The 18662-nt window shown below is 37.7% G+C and overlaps 1 protein-coding gene across 1 annotated transcript in view; it reads right to left on the bottom strand.

The window, feature by feature from the left end:
• LOC114198787 (phospholipid-transporting ATPase ABCA3-like) overlaps positions 1–18662 on the bottom strand; it is a 193365-nt gene that overhangs the window by 29659 nt on the left and 145044 nt on the right. The window contains 3 exon segments of the mRNA XM_088017066.1: positions 1519–1709; positions 2110–2280; positions 2786–2973. Of these exon segments, the coding sequence (XP_087873192.1) occupies positions 1519–1709; positions 2110–2280; positions 2786–2973 (550 nt within the window).

Genomic DNA, 18662 nt, shown 5'->3' with positions numbered 1-18662 from the left:
CTAAGCAAATCATTAAAAAGCAATTTTACTTTATGTTTCCTGTATGTATTTTTATTTAATAGAAGAAACTTTCTGAGAGTATAATCTGCCATGCTATAGAAAGAGCAACTATTTTCTTTCTTTTCTCCTTTTCTGGATAATGTACATAAATCCAGAAAAGGAGAAAAGAAATAAATACAACATTTGAAAGACAGCATATATGATACTGTGTGGTTAATTCAATAACTTCAGCACTGCATGCAATACACTCCATAAATCTTTATCATATGAATGAATGACTAAATGAATATTCAGCTGCCCAAGAGACATATTTATCTGGATATCTAGGTATAATTGATATAGTTAATACCGAATTAATGATCTTTCCCACATAGTGGTTCTTTCCCTTTGAGCATGCACACGTGTGTATGTGTATCCATTTCCTGTCATATCCTCCTCTCTATTCTTACTATGACTTCCTTGGTGCAGTCCAATACCATTTACTGCTTTATCATTGTTATAGCCTCCATGTATTTAATCTTGTATCCTGACCATCTGGGCACCACACTATTGATAGAGTGATCACTCAAGCTGGAGACTAAGGAAGTAAAAATTCTTAAAAATCTTAACATGTCTCTGCTTAATGATTCGAATAAAGTAGTGGGAATGGAAGTAAATAGAGCTGGCTGTAAGTGACTCTGTACCATGACCACAGAGAAGCACTTACTGAATTTAGCCACAAAAGCAGAATGATTGTTACACATTATGTGTTACACATCCAGATTATCTCCTTGAAAGGAGTAAAGGAATTTTATTGTTCTAGTTTGCATTTCATAACCATTGCCTGTCTCAGGGACCAAGGAAAGGCAGAAGATACATGGTCAAGAGGAAACCTTAAAGAATTATCAAGGGAGGGCACCTGAATGGCTCAGTTGGTTAAGTGTTTGCATTTGGCTCAGGTCACAGTCCCAGGGTCTTGGGACTGAGTCCTGCATCAGGATCCCTGCTTGGCAGGGAGTTTGCTTCTCCCTCTCCCTCTATCACTGCCCCCTGCTCGTGCTCTCTCTCTCTCTTTCATGCTCTTTCTCTCAAATAAATAATAAATAAATCAAACAATCAATAAATAAAGCCTTAAAAAAAGAATTATCAAGGGTAAAAAAAGGCTTAATCTCAATAATTTAATTCTAGAGGAATACATATGAACAGGTTTGTCATACTCGTTGATTCCCATAATAGATTGGTGAGAGCCTCTACTATTTTGAGAAAGTATACACTAAGAAATCATGGAGATCATCGGAGAAATGGAGATATCTCCATGGAGATCACGGAGAAATCATAGAGAAATTATTTCAAAAGCTCAGTATATATATATTATATATATATATTTAACATATATATATTTGCCAAATGCAAATATATATATATATACTCAAAAGTCAGTAAAAAATAACTTACAGGAAAGGTTAATTATTGAGGTTATGAAGCAGAACAATGTAAAAACTTAACACAGTCATCACAAGGAAGCCCTGCCTACATTACCTGGGAAAGTTGCTGCCATGAATTCTTTGAACTCCTCTAGTTTATCTTCATTGTTTCCAAACTTAATCTTTCCTGTCAGAGTGTATGCATTACCAAACTTGTTCTTGAGGTGCTGAGGGCTGCCCAGGCACTTGAACCTCCCCTTTACCATAATGGCCAGTCTGGTACAGAAGGCCTCGCATTCTTCCATGCTAGGGACACAAAGGAGATACGGTTGAAGAGATGGCCTTTCAGCAGGCAAATTCCATATCTCCAAGCAGAGCTAAGATTATAAAGTAACAGTTGCAGTAGGAAAGCTTGGTAATGCAGATAATCACCACTGAGACCATATTTGGGAAGAGAAGATCTAAAGATTCAAAGCAGTTGATTCCTATATAACAATAGGAACAGTTCCTTAACTTCCTATTTTCTGTCATTTCTGCACTACTGAATTCAACTGAGAATTCTTGGCATCAGTCAAGAATCAGCTTCTACCTACAGTCCATCCTATGTAGCTCATATACTTAAGCATTCACTGCCTTTATTTCTGGCTCCACCTAATGCCCTCCTATACTTTTTTAACTTTCAACCAAGCTTCCCAAAGGGTCATACCTGTGAGAAGTTATAACGATAGCTTTGTCTCTTCTACACATCCATGTAATTGTGTCCCACAGCAGACGCCTGGCTACTGGGTCTAAGCCAGTAGATGGCTCATCCAGGAAGACAACTGAGGACTTTCCCATTAGGGCAATAGCAGTATTTAGTCTACGTCTGTTTCCTTCACTTTATTGTCAAAGGAGAAAGTAGAGGAGAAAGAAGATAAGGGTACACATGTCATTAATCCATAGGAATTAGCTCATGTATACAGAATGCTGATTTGATATGACTCACAAACCCAGTCCCACCAGCAGTGCACAGGGACTCAGCAAGCCCAAGTCCAGACGTGTATATCAATTCATTTTCACTGAAATGACTTTTTCCTTGGTAATTTATTTCAGCATCATTATTGGTAAAATAATTTTGTTTTGGGGAAAGAAAAAACAATAAAGAGGTAAGGATGAAGGTACTTTTTTATGAAATGCAAAGTCTACAGCTCATGTCTGCAAAAGGTTAAATTCATATAAATGGGATCCGCCTCATTCCTGACATCTGAATCCTGACAGGACATTAGGCTATTTCACAGTCATGGCCCCTGTGTGACAGATAGATCAGGTTAAATTTGCAGGCATTCATTCTAAACAGTAGAAACACAAGTAGGTAGCTTAATTGCAAAAGCATTATGTCTGACCTGTATATGTGGACAAACTCATCAGCATTTGTTTCCAGGTGCATTGCATACAAAAAGTTTTCCACATACTTGCAAATGTCTGGCTCAGGGACCCCTCGAAGCCTGGCATACATCATCAGCATTTCCTGACCTGTCATGTGGTTGAGCATGGGGTCATCTTGAGGACAGTAGCCAATTCTTGACCTAATCTGAATCAAGAGAGTAATCATAAGAGTAGACCCAAGTCAATTATTCCACTGAGCATATAGTTAAATGGATGAGATAGAAAACCTGGTTTTCTAGCCCATGTTGCTAAGAAGGTTTGATACCCAAAGAGCTCCCAACAAGGATTATTTCTTTTCTAGGTGGAACCCACTGTAGTAAGATGGAATACTAACATCTCTAACTGGAATTTTCAACACATATCCAGTGTGCACCCCTATGTACCCAAGACAGAATTTTGTTAGAGGAAGTTGCCTATTTAGATATCATTAGGAAAGAACTCTTCTATTAAATCAATTAAAATAATATATAGGATTTTATTTCCAGTAATGGCCAAGTAATTTCCATTAGGCCAACACTCTCATGGATAAGAATTATATGATATATATCATACATGTGTCTTTATATACATAAAAAATACAAAAATAAACAAGTCAGACAACATCAAACTAAAAAGCTTCTGAACAGCAATGGAAACCATGAATAAAATGAAAGGGTAATCTACTGAATGGGAAAAAATATTTGCAAATGATATATCTGATAAGGGGTTAATATCCAAAATACATAAAAAACTTATACAACTCAATAGCAAACAATCTGATTAAAAAATGGATCTGAACAGATATTTTTTTAAGAAGACATCCAGATGACCAACAGGTACAGGAAAAGGTGCTCAGTATCACTAAAAATGAGTGAAATACAAACACCTCACACCTATTAGAATGGCTATTATAAAAAAGACAAGAGATAAAAAGTGTTGGTGAGGATGTGGAGAAAAGGGAAACCTGTGCACTGCTGGTGGGACTGTATATTGGTACAGCCAGTAGGGAAAACAGTTTGGGGGTTCCTCAAAAGATTAAACATAGAACTACCATATGATCCATTAATTCCATTTCTGGGTATTTATCTGAAGGAAACACAAACACTAACTCAAAAAGATATCTGCACTAACTAAAAAAGGTATCTGCTGTTCATTGCAGCATTATTTACAATAGCCAAGACATGGAAACATGAGTCCGATGATGATTGAATGGATAAAGAAAATATGGTATATCTATATAATGAAATATTATTCAGCCATAAAAAATATAGAAATTCTGACATTTGTGACAACATGGATGGACCTTAAGGGCATTATGCTACATGAAATAAGTCAGACAGAGAAAGACACAGTATGATCTCACTTATATGTAAACTTTATTTTTAAGTATATTTTTATTTTATTTTGTTCAGTTTTAATTTTTCTAGGATCTGAACATTTAAATAGCATTGTTCCTATCTGCTCTTTATTTTTTAAAAAAGATTTTATTTATTTATTTGAAAGAGAGCAAGAGCACAAGCAGGGGGAGGGGCAGAGGGAGAGAGAGAAGCAGGCTCTCCCCGGAGCAGGGAGCCCAATGAGGGACTCGATCCCAGGACCCTGGGATCATGACCTGAGCTGAAGGCAGACACTTAACCAACTGAGCCACCCAGGGTTATCTGCTCTTTTAAAAGCTTATGGAACACCCTCTATGAAGCCATCTGGGACTTTTCTTATTTCATCGAAGAGTGAATCTTTGACAAGTTTATTTCTATAAAAATTGTGAAAGTTTCAGTTTTCTATTTTCTATTTCTTCTGACATCAGTTTTAATATTTTTTTTGTAGTTAGAAAGTTATGAGTTCCATTAAAAATTTAAGTATTTTGGGGGCACCTGGGTGGCTCAATTGGTTGAGTGTCTGATTCTTGGCTTTGGTTTGGGTCATGATCTTAGGGTCACGGGGTCAAGCCCCACAACAGGCTCTATGCTCATTGTGGAGTCTATTTGTTCCTCTCCCTCTGCTCCTCCACATGCTCTCTCTCTCTCTCAAATAAAAATTAAATAAAATCTTATAAAAATTTAAATTTTATTTGCATGGAATTCAAGTGCTTTTTCTTTTTTTTATACTTTGTGTTTCTTATTTATTTTTTAAAAAGTTTTTATTTAAATTCCAGTTAGCAGGGTGCCTAGGTGGCTCAGTCATTAAGCATCTGCCTTTGGCTCAGGTCATGGTCCTAGGGTCCTGGGATCAAGCCTTGCATCGGGCACCCTGCTCAGCAGAAAGCCTGCTTCTCCCTCTCCCACTCCCCCTGCTTGTGCTTCTCACTGTGTCTCTCTCTGTCAAATAAATAAAATCTTAAAAAAAATAAATTCCAGTTAGTTAACATACAGTGTAATATTAGTTTCAAGTATACAATATAATGATTCAACACTTCCATATAATACCCAGTCCTCATCACAACAGTACACTCCTTAATCCCCATCACCCATTCTCCCACCCACCTCTCCTCTGGTAACCATCAATTTGTTCTCTATAAGTAAGAGTCTGTCTCTTGGTTTGCCTCTCTCTTTTTTTCCCCTTTGTTCATTTGTTTTGTTTCTTAAAATCCACATACGAGTGAAATTGTATGGTATTTGTCTTTCTCTGACTGATTTGTTTTGGTCAGCATAATATGCTCTAGCTCCATCCATGTTGTTGCAAATGGCAAGATTTCATTTTTTATGGCTGAGTAATATTCCATTGTGCACGCTCACACACACACACACACACACACACACACACACACACCTTTATCCATTCACCATTTGATGGACACTTGGGCTGTTTCCATAATTTGGCAATTGTAGATAATGTTGCTATGACATCACTGATCCTCAGAGAAATACAAATCAAAACTACAATGAGATATCACCTCACACCTGTCTGAATGGCTAAAATCAACAACACAGGAAACAACAGGTGTTGGTGAAGATGTAGAGAAAGGGGGACCCTTGCACTTCTGGTGGGAATACAAACAGGCGCAGCAACTCTGGAAAACAGTACAGAAGTTGCTCAAAAAGTTAAAAATATGGTCCAGCAATTGTGCTACTAGGTATTTACCAAAAGAAAGGAAAATACTATTTCAGAGGGATACATGCACTCCAATGTTTATAGCAGCATTAACTTATCATTTCTTTGAATGTATTTATATCTCCTTTTTTTGCGGGGCAGGTTTACCCATTTCTTTATTTTTATGAAGTTCTAGTTGTCTTGACTTAATTGTTGGTTAGCTGGCTTTATATTTTTAGTTATTAATTTAGGTACTTGTGTACATTTTTATATATTTTCCTTCCATTAATTTTTTTAATGAGTCATGTGTTTCAGTTGTTTCTTTTTCTTTTTTTTTTTAAGATTTCATTTATTTATATGATAGAGAGAAAGAGCACAAGCAGGCGGACAGAGAGGGAGAAGCAGGCTCCCTGCCAAGCAGGAAGTCCAACCCTGGGCTCAATCTCAGGATGCTGAGTTCATGACCTGAGCCAAAGGCAGATGCTTAACTGACTGAGACAACCAGGCACCCCTTTTTTTTCTTTCTTACTGAAATGAGTGTATAATGTATATACACATTATTCTCCCAGTAGTTGTTTATTGCATCTCATAGTTTCTGATATATAATATTTTCATTATTTTCTAGAAAATTTGTAATTCTTGATTGAAAGCAAGTATCACCTAAAATGATTTTTTAAATTTCAAAAGGGGTAGGGGGTGCCTGGCTGGCTCAGTTGGTGGCGTGTGACTCTTGATCTCAGGGTAGTGAGTTTAAGACCCATGTTGGGTGTAGAGATTAATTATAAAGAAAAAAATAATCTTTAAGAAATTTCAAAAGGGAGGGTGTTTTCATATTCTGATTTTGTTTTTTCTTGTTTTATTCAGTTACAACCAGAGAATATATATGTATTTTTAAATGTATGCAAAAATGGTCATATTCATAAATGAATTATTTTTGAAGGATATAGAATTAGACAGATATTGATCATGTTCACCAAATTGACTTTATCACTTACGTATTCTTTGTCCATATTTATTCTCTACTGACATAATCTATCTTGGACTAAAAGAAAAGAATTAAACATCTCATGTATTATATGGTTTTTTTCCCTCATATCTCCTATAATTTATGCCTTACAGAGGTTGTCTGTCATTTAGTACAAAAATATTCATAACTTTTCTATCTTGATTATAAATATTACATTTTAGTATTAATGCCTTTTTTTGGGTAACTTTTGATGCTCTTAGGTTTGAATTCCACTTTGTTTTATATTAAGGCTGAGACTCCTAATTTCATACCCTTCCCATTTTATTTTCAATATTTCTGAATCATTGCATAAGGAGTGTCTTGAGGTTAGCATGAATTTGGCTTTTATTTGGAATTGCAATTTAAAAATTTTTTTTTACAATGGGTGGTTTAGATCTACTTATATTTATTGATATGACTGGGGTTTATTCCCTTTTTTTCCTTACAGTATTTACAAAGGTTTGTATTGTTCTAATGGTATCTTTTATAAATAACAATTTATATATCTTTTTATATCTTTGAAATTTATTGAGACTTGCCTTAACATATGATCAGTTCTTCTAAATAAATATTCCTGTGTATATGAAAGAATAGCATCATTCTTTAGTTGTTGGGTATACAATACTTTGTATATTTCTTTAGATTTAGTCTACTAATTGTTTTATTCAAACATTTTGCAGGTTTAATGATTTTTAATGTCCTTTTTCTATCACAATGAGAGAGAAATATGTTAAAATTATCTACTGTGACCATGAATGTCTATTTCTTGAATTCCTTCTCCTTTTTATGCTTCATATATTTTGAGACTATATTCTTAGACACCTAATATTTTTAACTGGCTTTTTGATAAAAATTATGTAGTTACACTTTTCTAATGCTAGTAATGATTTCTGCTATAAAATTTTACCCTATATTAATATAGCTATCCCTGCTCTTTTGATTAGTATGAGCACAGCATATCTTTTTCTCTTCATTTACTTTCAAACTTTCCTTATGTTTTAAAATATGCCCATTGTGATAGCCAAACTGTGGAAAGAGCCAAGATGTCCATCGACAGATGAATGGATAAAGAAGAGGTGGTATATATACACAATGGAATATTATGCAGCCATCAAAAGGAATGAGATCTTGCCATTTGCAACGACATGGATGGAACTGGAGGGTGTTAATGCTGAGTGAATAACTCAGTCAGAGAAAGACATGTATCATATGACATCACTGATATGAGCAATTCTTAATCTCAGGAAACAAACTGAGGGTTGCTGGAGTGGTGAGGGGTGGGAGGGATGGGGTGGCTGGGTGATAGACATTGGGGAGGGTATGTGCTATGGTGAGCGCTGTGAATTGTGCAAGACTGTTGAATCACAGATCTGTACTTCTGAAACAAATAATGCAACATATGTTAAGAAAAAAGTAAAAGAAGAAGATAGCAGGAGGGGAAGAATGAAGGGGAGTAAGTCAGAGGGGGAGATGAACCATGAGAGATGATGGACTCTGAAAAACAAACTGAGGGTTCTAGAGGGGAGGAGGGTAGGGGGATGGGTTAGCCTGGTGATGGGTATTAAAGAGGGCACATTCTGCATGGAGCACTGGGTGTTATGAACAAACAATGAATCATGGAACACTACATCAAAAACTAATGATGTAATATATGGTGATTAACATAACAATAAAAAATTAAAAAAAATAAAAAAAATAAAAAAAAATGCCCATTGTGAGACGGGAGTGACTGCTTTTCTCTGGGGGCACACTGAGGAGCGGGGCCCCGAGTTCTCAGCTCCTCCGGGCGGAGATTGGGAGGCCACCATTTTCACCCTGGTCCTCCAAACCTATACCGAGAGCTTGCAGGGAACAAAATCTCCTGAGAGCAAACCGGAGCAGCCTGCTTAGCCTGGACTCACAAGGGCAGGGCAATTCCGCCTCCGGCAAAGACATTTGGGAACCATGGCAACAGGCCCCTCCGCCAGAAGATCAGCACGAACAGCCAGCAAGCCAAGACCAAGTTTACCGATCAAGGAGAACGGGAGAACTGCAGCACTAGGGGAATACTGCACATAGAATTCATGGCTTTTTTACCATAATTCATTAGTTTTTCAAAGTTAATTTTTTTAACTTTTTTTTTGAATTTTTCTTTTTCCCTTTTTCAACCAACATCTTATCAATCCCTTTTTTTTTTAAAAAAATATTTTTTATTTTTCATTTTCAGAGTCATATTTTTATCCCTTCAGAGTAGATACCCTTATTTTTGGCATATATATATAAGTTGTTCTCTCTTTAAAATTTTGAGATACAATTTGTTCTAACAGATCAAAATATACCCTAAATCACTAGTGTATGGCTTTGTTCTAGTCTCCTGCCTGATCACATTCTCTCCGTTTTTTCTTTTTTCTTTTTCTTTTTAAATCTTCTTCTTTCTTTTTAAAAACAACTTCTTATCTTATCAATTCCTTTTATAAAATCTTTTATAATTTTCATTTTTACAGTCATTTGCCATCCAATCATTGTATCAACCCTTATTTTGTACATATATAAGTCTTTCTTCCTTTAAAATTTTAGCAGGCACTTTCTTCTAACAGACCAAAATATGCCCAAAAGCTAGTGTGTGGCACTGATCTATGCACTAGCCTGATCATATTTGATCATATTCTGTTTTTTTTTGTTCTGTTTTTGTTTGTTTTTATCTTTTTCTTTTTCCTTTTTTTCTCTCCTTTTTTTCCCTTTCTTGTCCCCTGGTTTCAGGTCTTTTCTGATTTCTTTAGAATATATTTGCTGGAGACGTTGTTAACCTGTTAGCATTCTGTTCCCTCATTCCTCTGTTCTCCTCTGGACAAAATGACAGGACGAAAAAAATCACCTCAGCAAAAAGAACAAGAGGTAGTACCGTCTGCCAGGGACCTACTCAATACTGACATTAGTACGATGTCGGACTTAGAGTTCGGAATCATGACTTTAAAGATACTAGCTGGGGTTGAAAAAAGTGTGGAAGTTATTATTTCTGGAGAAATAAAAGAACTAAAATCTAACCAAGTCAAAATCAAAAAGGCTATTGATGAGGTGCAATCAAAAATGGGGGCACTAACTGCTAGGATAAATGAGGCAGAAGAGAGAATCAGCTATATAGAAGACCAAATGATGGAAAATAAAGAGGCTGAGAAAAAGAGAGAGAAACAACTACAGGATCACGAGGGCAGAATTCGAGAGATAAACGATACGATAAGACGAAACAACATTAGAATAATTGGGATCCCAGATGGAGAAGAAAGAGAGAGAGGGGCAGAAGGAATATTGGAGCAAATTATAGCAGAGAACTTCCCTAATGTGCGGAAGGAAACAGGCATCAAAATCCAGGAGGCACAGAGAACCCCTCTCAAAATCAATAAAAATAGGTCAACACCCCTACATCTAATAGTAAAACTTATGAGTCTCAGAGACAAAGAGAAAATCTTGAAAGCAGCTCAGGAGAAGAGATATGTAACCTACAATGGTAGAAACATTAGATTGGCAACAGACCTATCCACAGAGACCTGGCAGGCCAGAAAGGACTGGCATGATATCTTCAGAGCACTAAACGAGAAAAATATGCAGCCAAGAATACTATATCCAGCTAGGCTGTCATTGAAAATAGAAGGAGAGATAAAAAGCTTCCAAAACAAACAAAAACTAAAGGAATTTGCAAACACGAAACCAGCCCTCCAAGAAATATTGAAAGGGGTCCTCTAAGCAAAAAGAGAGCCTAAAAGCAGCATAGATCAGAAAGGAACACAGACAATATACAGTAACAGTCACCTTACAGGCAATACAATGGCACTAAATTCATACCTTTCAATAGTCACCCTGAATGTAAATGGGCTAAATGCCCCAATCAAGGACATAGGCTATCAGATTGGATTAAAAAACAAGACCCATCAATATGCTGTCAGCAGAAGACTCATTTTAGACCCAAAGACACCCCCAGATTGGAAGTGAGGGGGTGGTAAACCATTTACCATGCTAATGGACACCAAAAGAAAGCTGGGGTGGCAATCCTTATATCATACAAATTAGATTTTAAAACAAAGACTGTAATAAGAGATGAAAAAGGACACTATATCCTACTTAAAGGATCTATCCAACAAGAAGATCTAACAATTGTAAATATCTATGCCCCTAACGTGGGAGCAGCCAATTATATAAGGCAATTAATAACAAAAGCAAAGAAACACATTGACAACAATGCAATAATAGTGGGGGACTTTAACACCCCCCTAACTGAAATGGACAGATCATCTAAGCAAAAGATCAACAAGGAAATAAAGACTTTAAATGAAACACTGGACCAAATGGACTTTACAGACATATTCAGAACATTCCATCCCAAAGCAATGGAATACACATTCTTCTCTAGTGCCCATGGAACATTCTCCAGAATTGATCACATCCTAGGTCACAAATCACGTCTCAACTGGTACCAAAAGATTGGGATAATTCCCTGCATATTTTCAGACCATAATGCTTTGAAACTAGATCTCAATCACAAGAGGAAAGTCAGAAAGAACTCAAATACATGGAGGCTAAAGAGCATCCTACTAAAGAATGAATGGGTCAACCAGGAAATTAAAGAAGAATTTAAAAAATTCATGGAAACCAATGAAAATGAAAACACAACTGTTCAAAATCTTTGGGATACAGCAAAGGCAGTCCTGAGAGGAAAGTATATAGCAATACAAGCCTTTCTCAAGAAACAAGAAAGGTCTCAAATACACAACCTAACCCTACACCTAAAGGAGCTGGAGAAAGAACAGCAAATAAAGCCTAAACCCAGCAGGAGAAGAGAAATCATAAAGATCAGAGCAGAAATCAATGAACTAGAAACCAAAAGAACAGTAGAACAGATCAACGAAACTAGGAGCTGGTTCTTAGAAAGAATTAACAAGACTGATAAATCCCTGGCCAGACTGATCAAAAAGAAAAGAGAAATGACCCAAATCAACAAAATCATGAGTGAAAGAGGAGAGATCACAACCAACACCAAAGAAAAACAAACAAATATAAGAACATATTATGAGCAACTCTATGTCAGCAAATTAGATAACCTGGAAGAAATGGGTGCATTCCTAGAGATGTATCAACTACCAAAATTGAACCAGGAAGAAATAGAAAACCTGAACAGACCTATAACCACTAAGGAAAATGAAGCAGTCATCAAAAATCTCCCCAGAAACAAAAGCCCAGGGCCAGATGGCTTCCCAGGGGAATTCTATCAGACATTTAAAGAAGAATTAATACCTATTCGCCTGAAACTGTTCCAAAAAATAGAAATGGAAGGAAAAGTTCCGAACTCATTTTATGAGGCCACCATGACCTTGATCCCCAAACCAGACAAAGACCCCATCAAAAAGGAGAATTACAGACCAATATCCTTGATGAACATGGATGCAAAGATTCTCACCAAAATACTAGCCAATAAGATCCAACAGTACATTAAAAGAATTATTCACCATGACCAAGTGGGATTTATCCCTGGGCTTCAAGGCTGGTTCAACACCTGCAAATCAATCAACGTGATACAATACATTAACAAAAGAAAGAAGAAGAATCATATGATCCTCCCAATAGATGCAAAAAAAGCATTTGACAACGTATAGCATCCTTTCTTGATCAAAACTCTTCAGACAATAGGGATAGAGGGTACATACCTCAATATCATAAAAGCCATCTATGAAAAACCTACAGCGAATATCATTCTCAATGGGGAAAAGTTTTTCCCCTAAGGTCAGGAACGCGGCAGGGATGTCCACTCTCACCACTGCTATTCAACATAGTATTAGAAGTCCTAGCCACAGCAATCAGACAACAAAAAGAAATCAAAGGCATCCAAATCGGCAAAGAGGAAGTCAAACTCTCACTCTTTGCAGATGATATGATACTGTATGTGGAAAACCCAAAAGACCCCACCCCAAAACTGCTAGAACTCATTCAGGAATTCAGGAAAGTAGCAGGCTATAAAATCAATGCACAGAAACCAGTGGCATTCCTATACACCAACAACAAGACAGAAGAGAGACAAATCAAGGAGTTGATCCCATTTACAATTGCACCCAAAACCATAAGATACCTAGGAATAAATTTAACCAAAGAGGCAAAAGATCTGTACTCAGAAAACTATAAAATACTCATGAAAGAAATTGAGGAAGACACAAAGAAATGGAAAAACGTTCCATGCTCATGGATTGGAAGAACAAACATTGTGAAGATATCAGTGATACCTAGAGCAATCTACACATTCAATGCAATCCCCATCAAAATACCATCCACCTTTTTCAAAGAAATGGAACAAATAATCCTAAAATTTGTATGGAACCAGAAGAGACCCCGAATAGCCAGAAGAATATTGAAAAAGAAAAGCAAAGCTGGCGGCATCACAATTCCGGACTTCCAGCTCTATTACAAAGCTGTCATCATCAAGACAGTATGGCACTGGCACAAAAACAGACACATAGATCGATGGAACAGAATTGAGAGCCCAGAAATGGACCCTCAACTCTATGGTCAACTCATCTTTGACAAAGCAGGAAAGAATGTCCAATGGCAAAAAGACAGTCTCTTCAACAAATGGTGTTGGAAAAATTGGACAGCCACATGCAGAGGAATGAAACTGGACCATTTCCTTACACCACACACAAAAATAGACTCCAAATGGTTGAAAGACCTAAACGTGAGACAGGAGTCCATCAAAATCCTAAAGGAGAACACAGGCAGCAACCTCTTCGACCTCAGCCACAGCAACTTCTTCCTAGAAACATCGCCAAAGGCAAGGGAAGCCAGGGCAAAAATGAACTACTGGGATTTCATCAAGATAAAAAGCTTTTGCACAGCAAAAGAAACAGTCCACAAAACCAAAAGACAACCGACAGAATGGGAGAAAATATTTGCAAATGACATATCAGATAAAGGGCTAGTATCCAAAATCTATAAAGAACTTATCAAACTCAACACCCAAAAAACACATAATCCAATCAAGAAATGGGCAGATGACATGAACAGACATTTTTCCAAAGAAGACATCCAAATGGCCAAGAGACACACGAAAAGTGCTCAACATCGCTCGGCATCAGGGAAATCCAAATCAAAACCTCCATGAGATACCACCTCACATCCGTCAGAATGGCTAAAATTAACAAGTCAGGAAACGACAGATGTTGGCGGGGATATGGAGAAAGGGAACCCTCCTAAACTGTTGGTGGGAATGCACGCTGGTGCCACCACTCTGGAAAACAGTATGGAGGTTCCTCAAACCTCAAAATAGAGCTACCATACGATCCAGCCATTGCACTACTGGGTATTTACGCCAAAGATACAAATGTAGGGATCTGAAGGGATACGTGCACCCCCATGTTTATAGCAGCAATGTCCACAATAGCCAAACTGTGGAATGAGCCAAGATGTCCCTCGACAGAGGAATGGATAAAGAAGAAGTGGTATATATACACAATGGAATATTATGCAGCCATCAAAAGGAATGGGATCTTGCCATTTGCAACGACGTGGATAGAACTGGAGGGTGTTATGCTGAGCAAAATAAGTCAATCAGAGAAAGACATGTATCATATGACCTCACTGATATGAGGAATTCTTAATCTCAGGAAACAAACTGAGGGTTGCTGGAGTGGTGCGGGGTGGGAGGGATGGGGTGGCTGGGTGATAGACATTGGGGAGGGTATGTGCTATGGTGAGCACTGTGAATTGTACAAGACTGATGAATCACGGATCTGTACTTCTGAAACAAATAATGCAATATATGTTAAGAAAAAAAAGAAGAAGACGATCGCAGGAGGGGAAGAATGAAGGGGAATAAGTCGGAGGAGGAGACGAACCATGAGAGACGATGGACTCTGAAAAACAAACTGAGGGTTCTAGAGGGGAGGGGGTGGGGGGATGGGCTAGCCTGGTGTTGGGTATTAAAGAGGGCACATTCTGCGTGGAGCACTGGATGTTATGCACAAACAATGAATCATAGAACACTACATCAAAAACTAATGATGTAATGTATGGTGATTAAAATAACAATAAAAAATTATTAAAAAAATAAATAAAATATGCCCATTGTAAGGAGGATATAGTTTAACTTTTCTTTCTTTACTTTTATCCCACTGTCCATCTTTGCCCTTTTACTATAACATTGAATTCTCTTATTCTGAAAATCATCACTTTTATATGTAAATTTATTTATTTATTTATTTATTTAGTGTGTGAATTTATTTTTTCTTTTTATTTTAGGAGAGGGAGAGAAAGAGGATTCGAAGCAGGCTTCATGCTCAGTGCAGAGCCCAACATGGGGCTCAATCTCACGACCCTAAGATCATGACCTGAGCTGAAATCAAGAGTTGGACCAAATGACTGAGCCACCCAGTTCCCCCAAAACTACCTTTACTTTTAAAGGATAGTTTTGCTGGATATAAAAGTCTGATCTCATTTCTGAATACTGATGTAAACTCCTAAAAAAATAACTATAGAAATTCAGCAGCCTCCTGAAACATAATGTCTTAGGAACAACTGGAATTTATTTCAGGGTGCAATGATGGATTAATATCACAAAATATACATAAGTTTATCCTATTAACAGATACAAGGAAAAAATAGTATAACTTTCTTCGTAGATGGTGAAAATGTATTTGACATAATTTAATACTCAAAAGCACTGAAAAATGAAAATAAATGGTTACTTTCTTAACATGATTCATCTAACAGGAAATCTATCTTGGACACATATGGTATCCTAGGCAAGACATAAACAATTCTTATAGATGAGGAACCATAATTAAACAAGGCACCTCCTTAACTGTGGTGGAACAAGATTGAAATATGACCACTCCATTACTTTGTCTGGAATGAGACAGAAACAAGGATATTCTCCAATCACAAAAATAACTAAGCAACTCTCTCCTCTAACATACGTGATTGCTGCTTTTATTTTTCTAATGACATCTCTAACCTTGCTTTAATCTTTCTGCCTCTGGCTGGAAATACCAATAATCACTAAATTTCCCATACTTCTTGACAGCTTCCAATCTCTGATTCTTTCTAATTCCCAGCACAAAACCAAATCCTCTTACTGAGACCCCTCTGGTTCCTCTGTTATTCATTTCCCTTTGCTGCAGTTAGGTAAATAAACAATATTTTTGACTACAGGTAAGTTTTTTTTAAAATTTTTTATTGTTATGTTAATCACCATATATTACATAATTTGTTTTGGTGTACTGTTCCATGATTCATTGTTTGTTCATAACACCCAGTGCTCCATGCAGAATGTGCCCTCCTCAATACCCATCACCAGGCTAACCCATCCCCCCACCCTCCTCCCCTCCAGAATCCTCAGTTTGTTTTTCAGAGTCCATCATCTCTCCTGGTTCGTCTCCCCCTCTGACTTACTCCCCTTCATTCTTCCTCTCCTGTTATCTTCTTCTTTTTCTTTTTTCTTAAAATATGTTGCGTTATTTGTTTCAGAAGTACAGATCTGTGATTCAACAGTCACAGGTAAGTTTTTTTTTAAGATTTTATTTATTTGAGAGAGCAAGAGAGTGAGCATGAGCAGGGGGAGAGGCTGAGGGAGAGAGAAAGGGAGAAACAGACCCCCTACTGAGCAGGGAGCCCAACTTGGGGCTCTACCCCAGGACCCTGGGATCATGACCTGAGCCGAAGGCAGATGCTTAACCGACTGAGCCACCCAGGTGCCCTTACAGGTGTGTTTCTAGTGATCTTTGGCTAATGAGTTTTACTCCAACAATGACTTGGAATCAAGTGGCTATAAGAGAGAAAGAGTGATATATTTACTTAACTAAACATTTTTGCAGGACAAAAACAGTATGAGCCAAGTCAAGAAGCAATCACAAAATATATTTGAAACTCATATTGCAGACAATGATAATATATGAAGAACTCAAAGAAATAAAGAAAAATGTCAATAATTTAAAGATGTATAAAGGATGTAAATAGACTATTCATAGGAAAGGAAATGCAAAAGACTTTTAAACATATAAAAAGCTGGGATGATGTCAACAAGATGGTGGAACAGGAAGCTCCTCACTTTCCCTCTCCATGGATGCACCAAATAAACAGATGCAGATGGTTCAAATACTTCTGAGAGAAATACAGAAAAAAATTAAGACACTCCTACATATTGGGTGACAGAAAATACCCACATCAAAATGGGTAGGGAAAACTGAGACACACTCGTTCCATAAATCCTACAGTTAGGAGGGAATCCCAACTTCTAGCTTCTCCCTGAGGAGTGAAAGCTTTGGGTCACACATCTTTTTTTTTTTTTTAACTAAAACCTGAAGAATGGAGGGAAGTTAGCCAACTAAGACAGAGGGAAAGTCATTGTGACCTTAGTAAGTGCGGTTGCTAAGTTGGAAGTCACCCTATAAGAAGTAAACATTTTTGTTTGTTTTAAGTTTACTTTTGGGTAATCTGTCCACCCAATGTGGGGCTTAAACTCACAACCTAGAGAGAAGAGTCACACGCTCCACCACCTGAGCTAGGTAGGCGCCCAGGGCCACGTATCTAATTCCTCAACTTCTATGCCTGCCACCTAAGGGACTGGATCCCAAATTACCCAGCTCTGAGAGCTGGCATGGCTTGACATTTATTTGTCTCCAGGACCACAGAAAGCAGAGATGTTTTTTATCTTATTTTTAAAATTTATTTTATTTTAGTTTTTATTTTAATTCCAGTTAAAATACAGTGTTATATTAGTTTCAGGTGTACAGTATAGTAATTCAATAGTTCCATATATCACCCGGTGCTCATCAGGACAAGGGTACACCTTAATCTCCATCACCTATTTGAACCACTTCCCCACCCCCAACTCCCCTTTGGTAACCATCAGATTGTTCTCTATAATTAAGAGTCAAGGAGGTGATTTTAAATAAGCATGTAATCATTTGCTGTGGCTATACACTCAGGCTCAGTGCAGAGGGAAAGGGGAAAAACACCCTGTTCCCATAGTCTCCCTCTAATGGGTTAGACTGAAAATTTCCCAACTGCTGCCTGAGAGTTGTGCCTCCACTTAGTCTGCATTTGGGAGCTTGGAGGACAGGTAATTAGTAGTCTTTCAGGAGCCTGAATGAGCATGCAGGCATTTCCTGTGCCTTCTCTCTATGGCTTCCTCTAATGATAAAATCAAGTTTCTATCTTCTCTGTGAAAGGAGTTTGTCCACATATCTAGCACCCCAACTTTTACAGCTGCCACCTGCAGAACTGGCTTCTAAGTCGCCTAGCTCTGGGAGCATTTGCTAGTCCCCCAGGACCACAGAGAACAAAGAGGTGGCTTTAAATAGGCACACAAGCACTCCCAGCAGCTATTCCCCCTGGCTAGGGACAGGGAGAGCAGGCAAAAGCACCCAGTTATTTGTTTCTCCCTAAAAGGAGCTAGACTGTGTATCTAACATTCCAACTTTCCCAGTTGCTGCCTGAAGGTTAGGATTCTAATTATCTTGCATCGAGGAGCAGATGGGGCAGGCACTTTGTAGTACTCCAAGAGCCTGAATAGGGGTGTGCACCTTTCCCCTGCCTTCAGAGCACTGATGACACTTGGCATAACCTAATCTCCCAGGAGCCACTAAGAACAAAGACAGCAGTTTGGACAAGGACAAAGGTTGGAAAGGCACCCATATCTCTAGCTGGCCTGATTGGCAAGGGTTATCTCCTACTAGCTTCCACAAGCCCAGTCTGTTGAGACTAGGAGAGATAACTGTTTTATGTAATGTGTAGAAAACAATTCAAAGAGCCAAGGAAAATGAAGAACAAGAAATAAAAGGACAAAAAAGGAACAAGATAAATCT

The sequence above is a fragment of the Eumetopias jubatus genome, unplaced genomic scaffold (genome assembly GCF_037043125.1).
Source record: "Eumetopias jubatus isolate StellerSeaLion01/CBP00866 unplaced genomic scaffold, mEumJub1_p1.0 scaffold_12, whole genome shotgun sequence".
Classification (NCBI taxonomy): Eukaryota; Metazoa; Chordata; class Mammalia; order Carnivora; family Otariidae; genus Eumetopias; species Eumetopias jubatus.
Note: the sequence above shows the minus strand (reverse complement) of the source record. Positions and strands in the feature narration are given on the sequence as shown.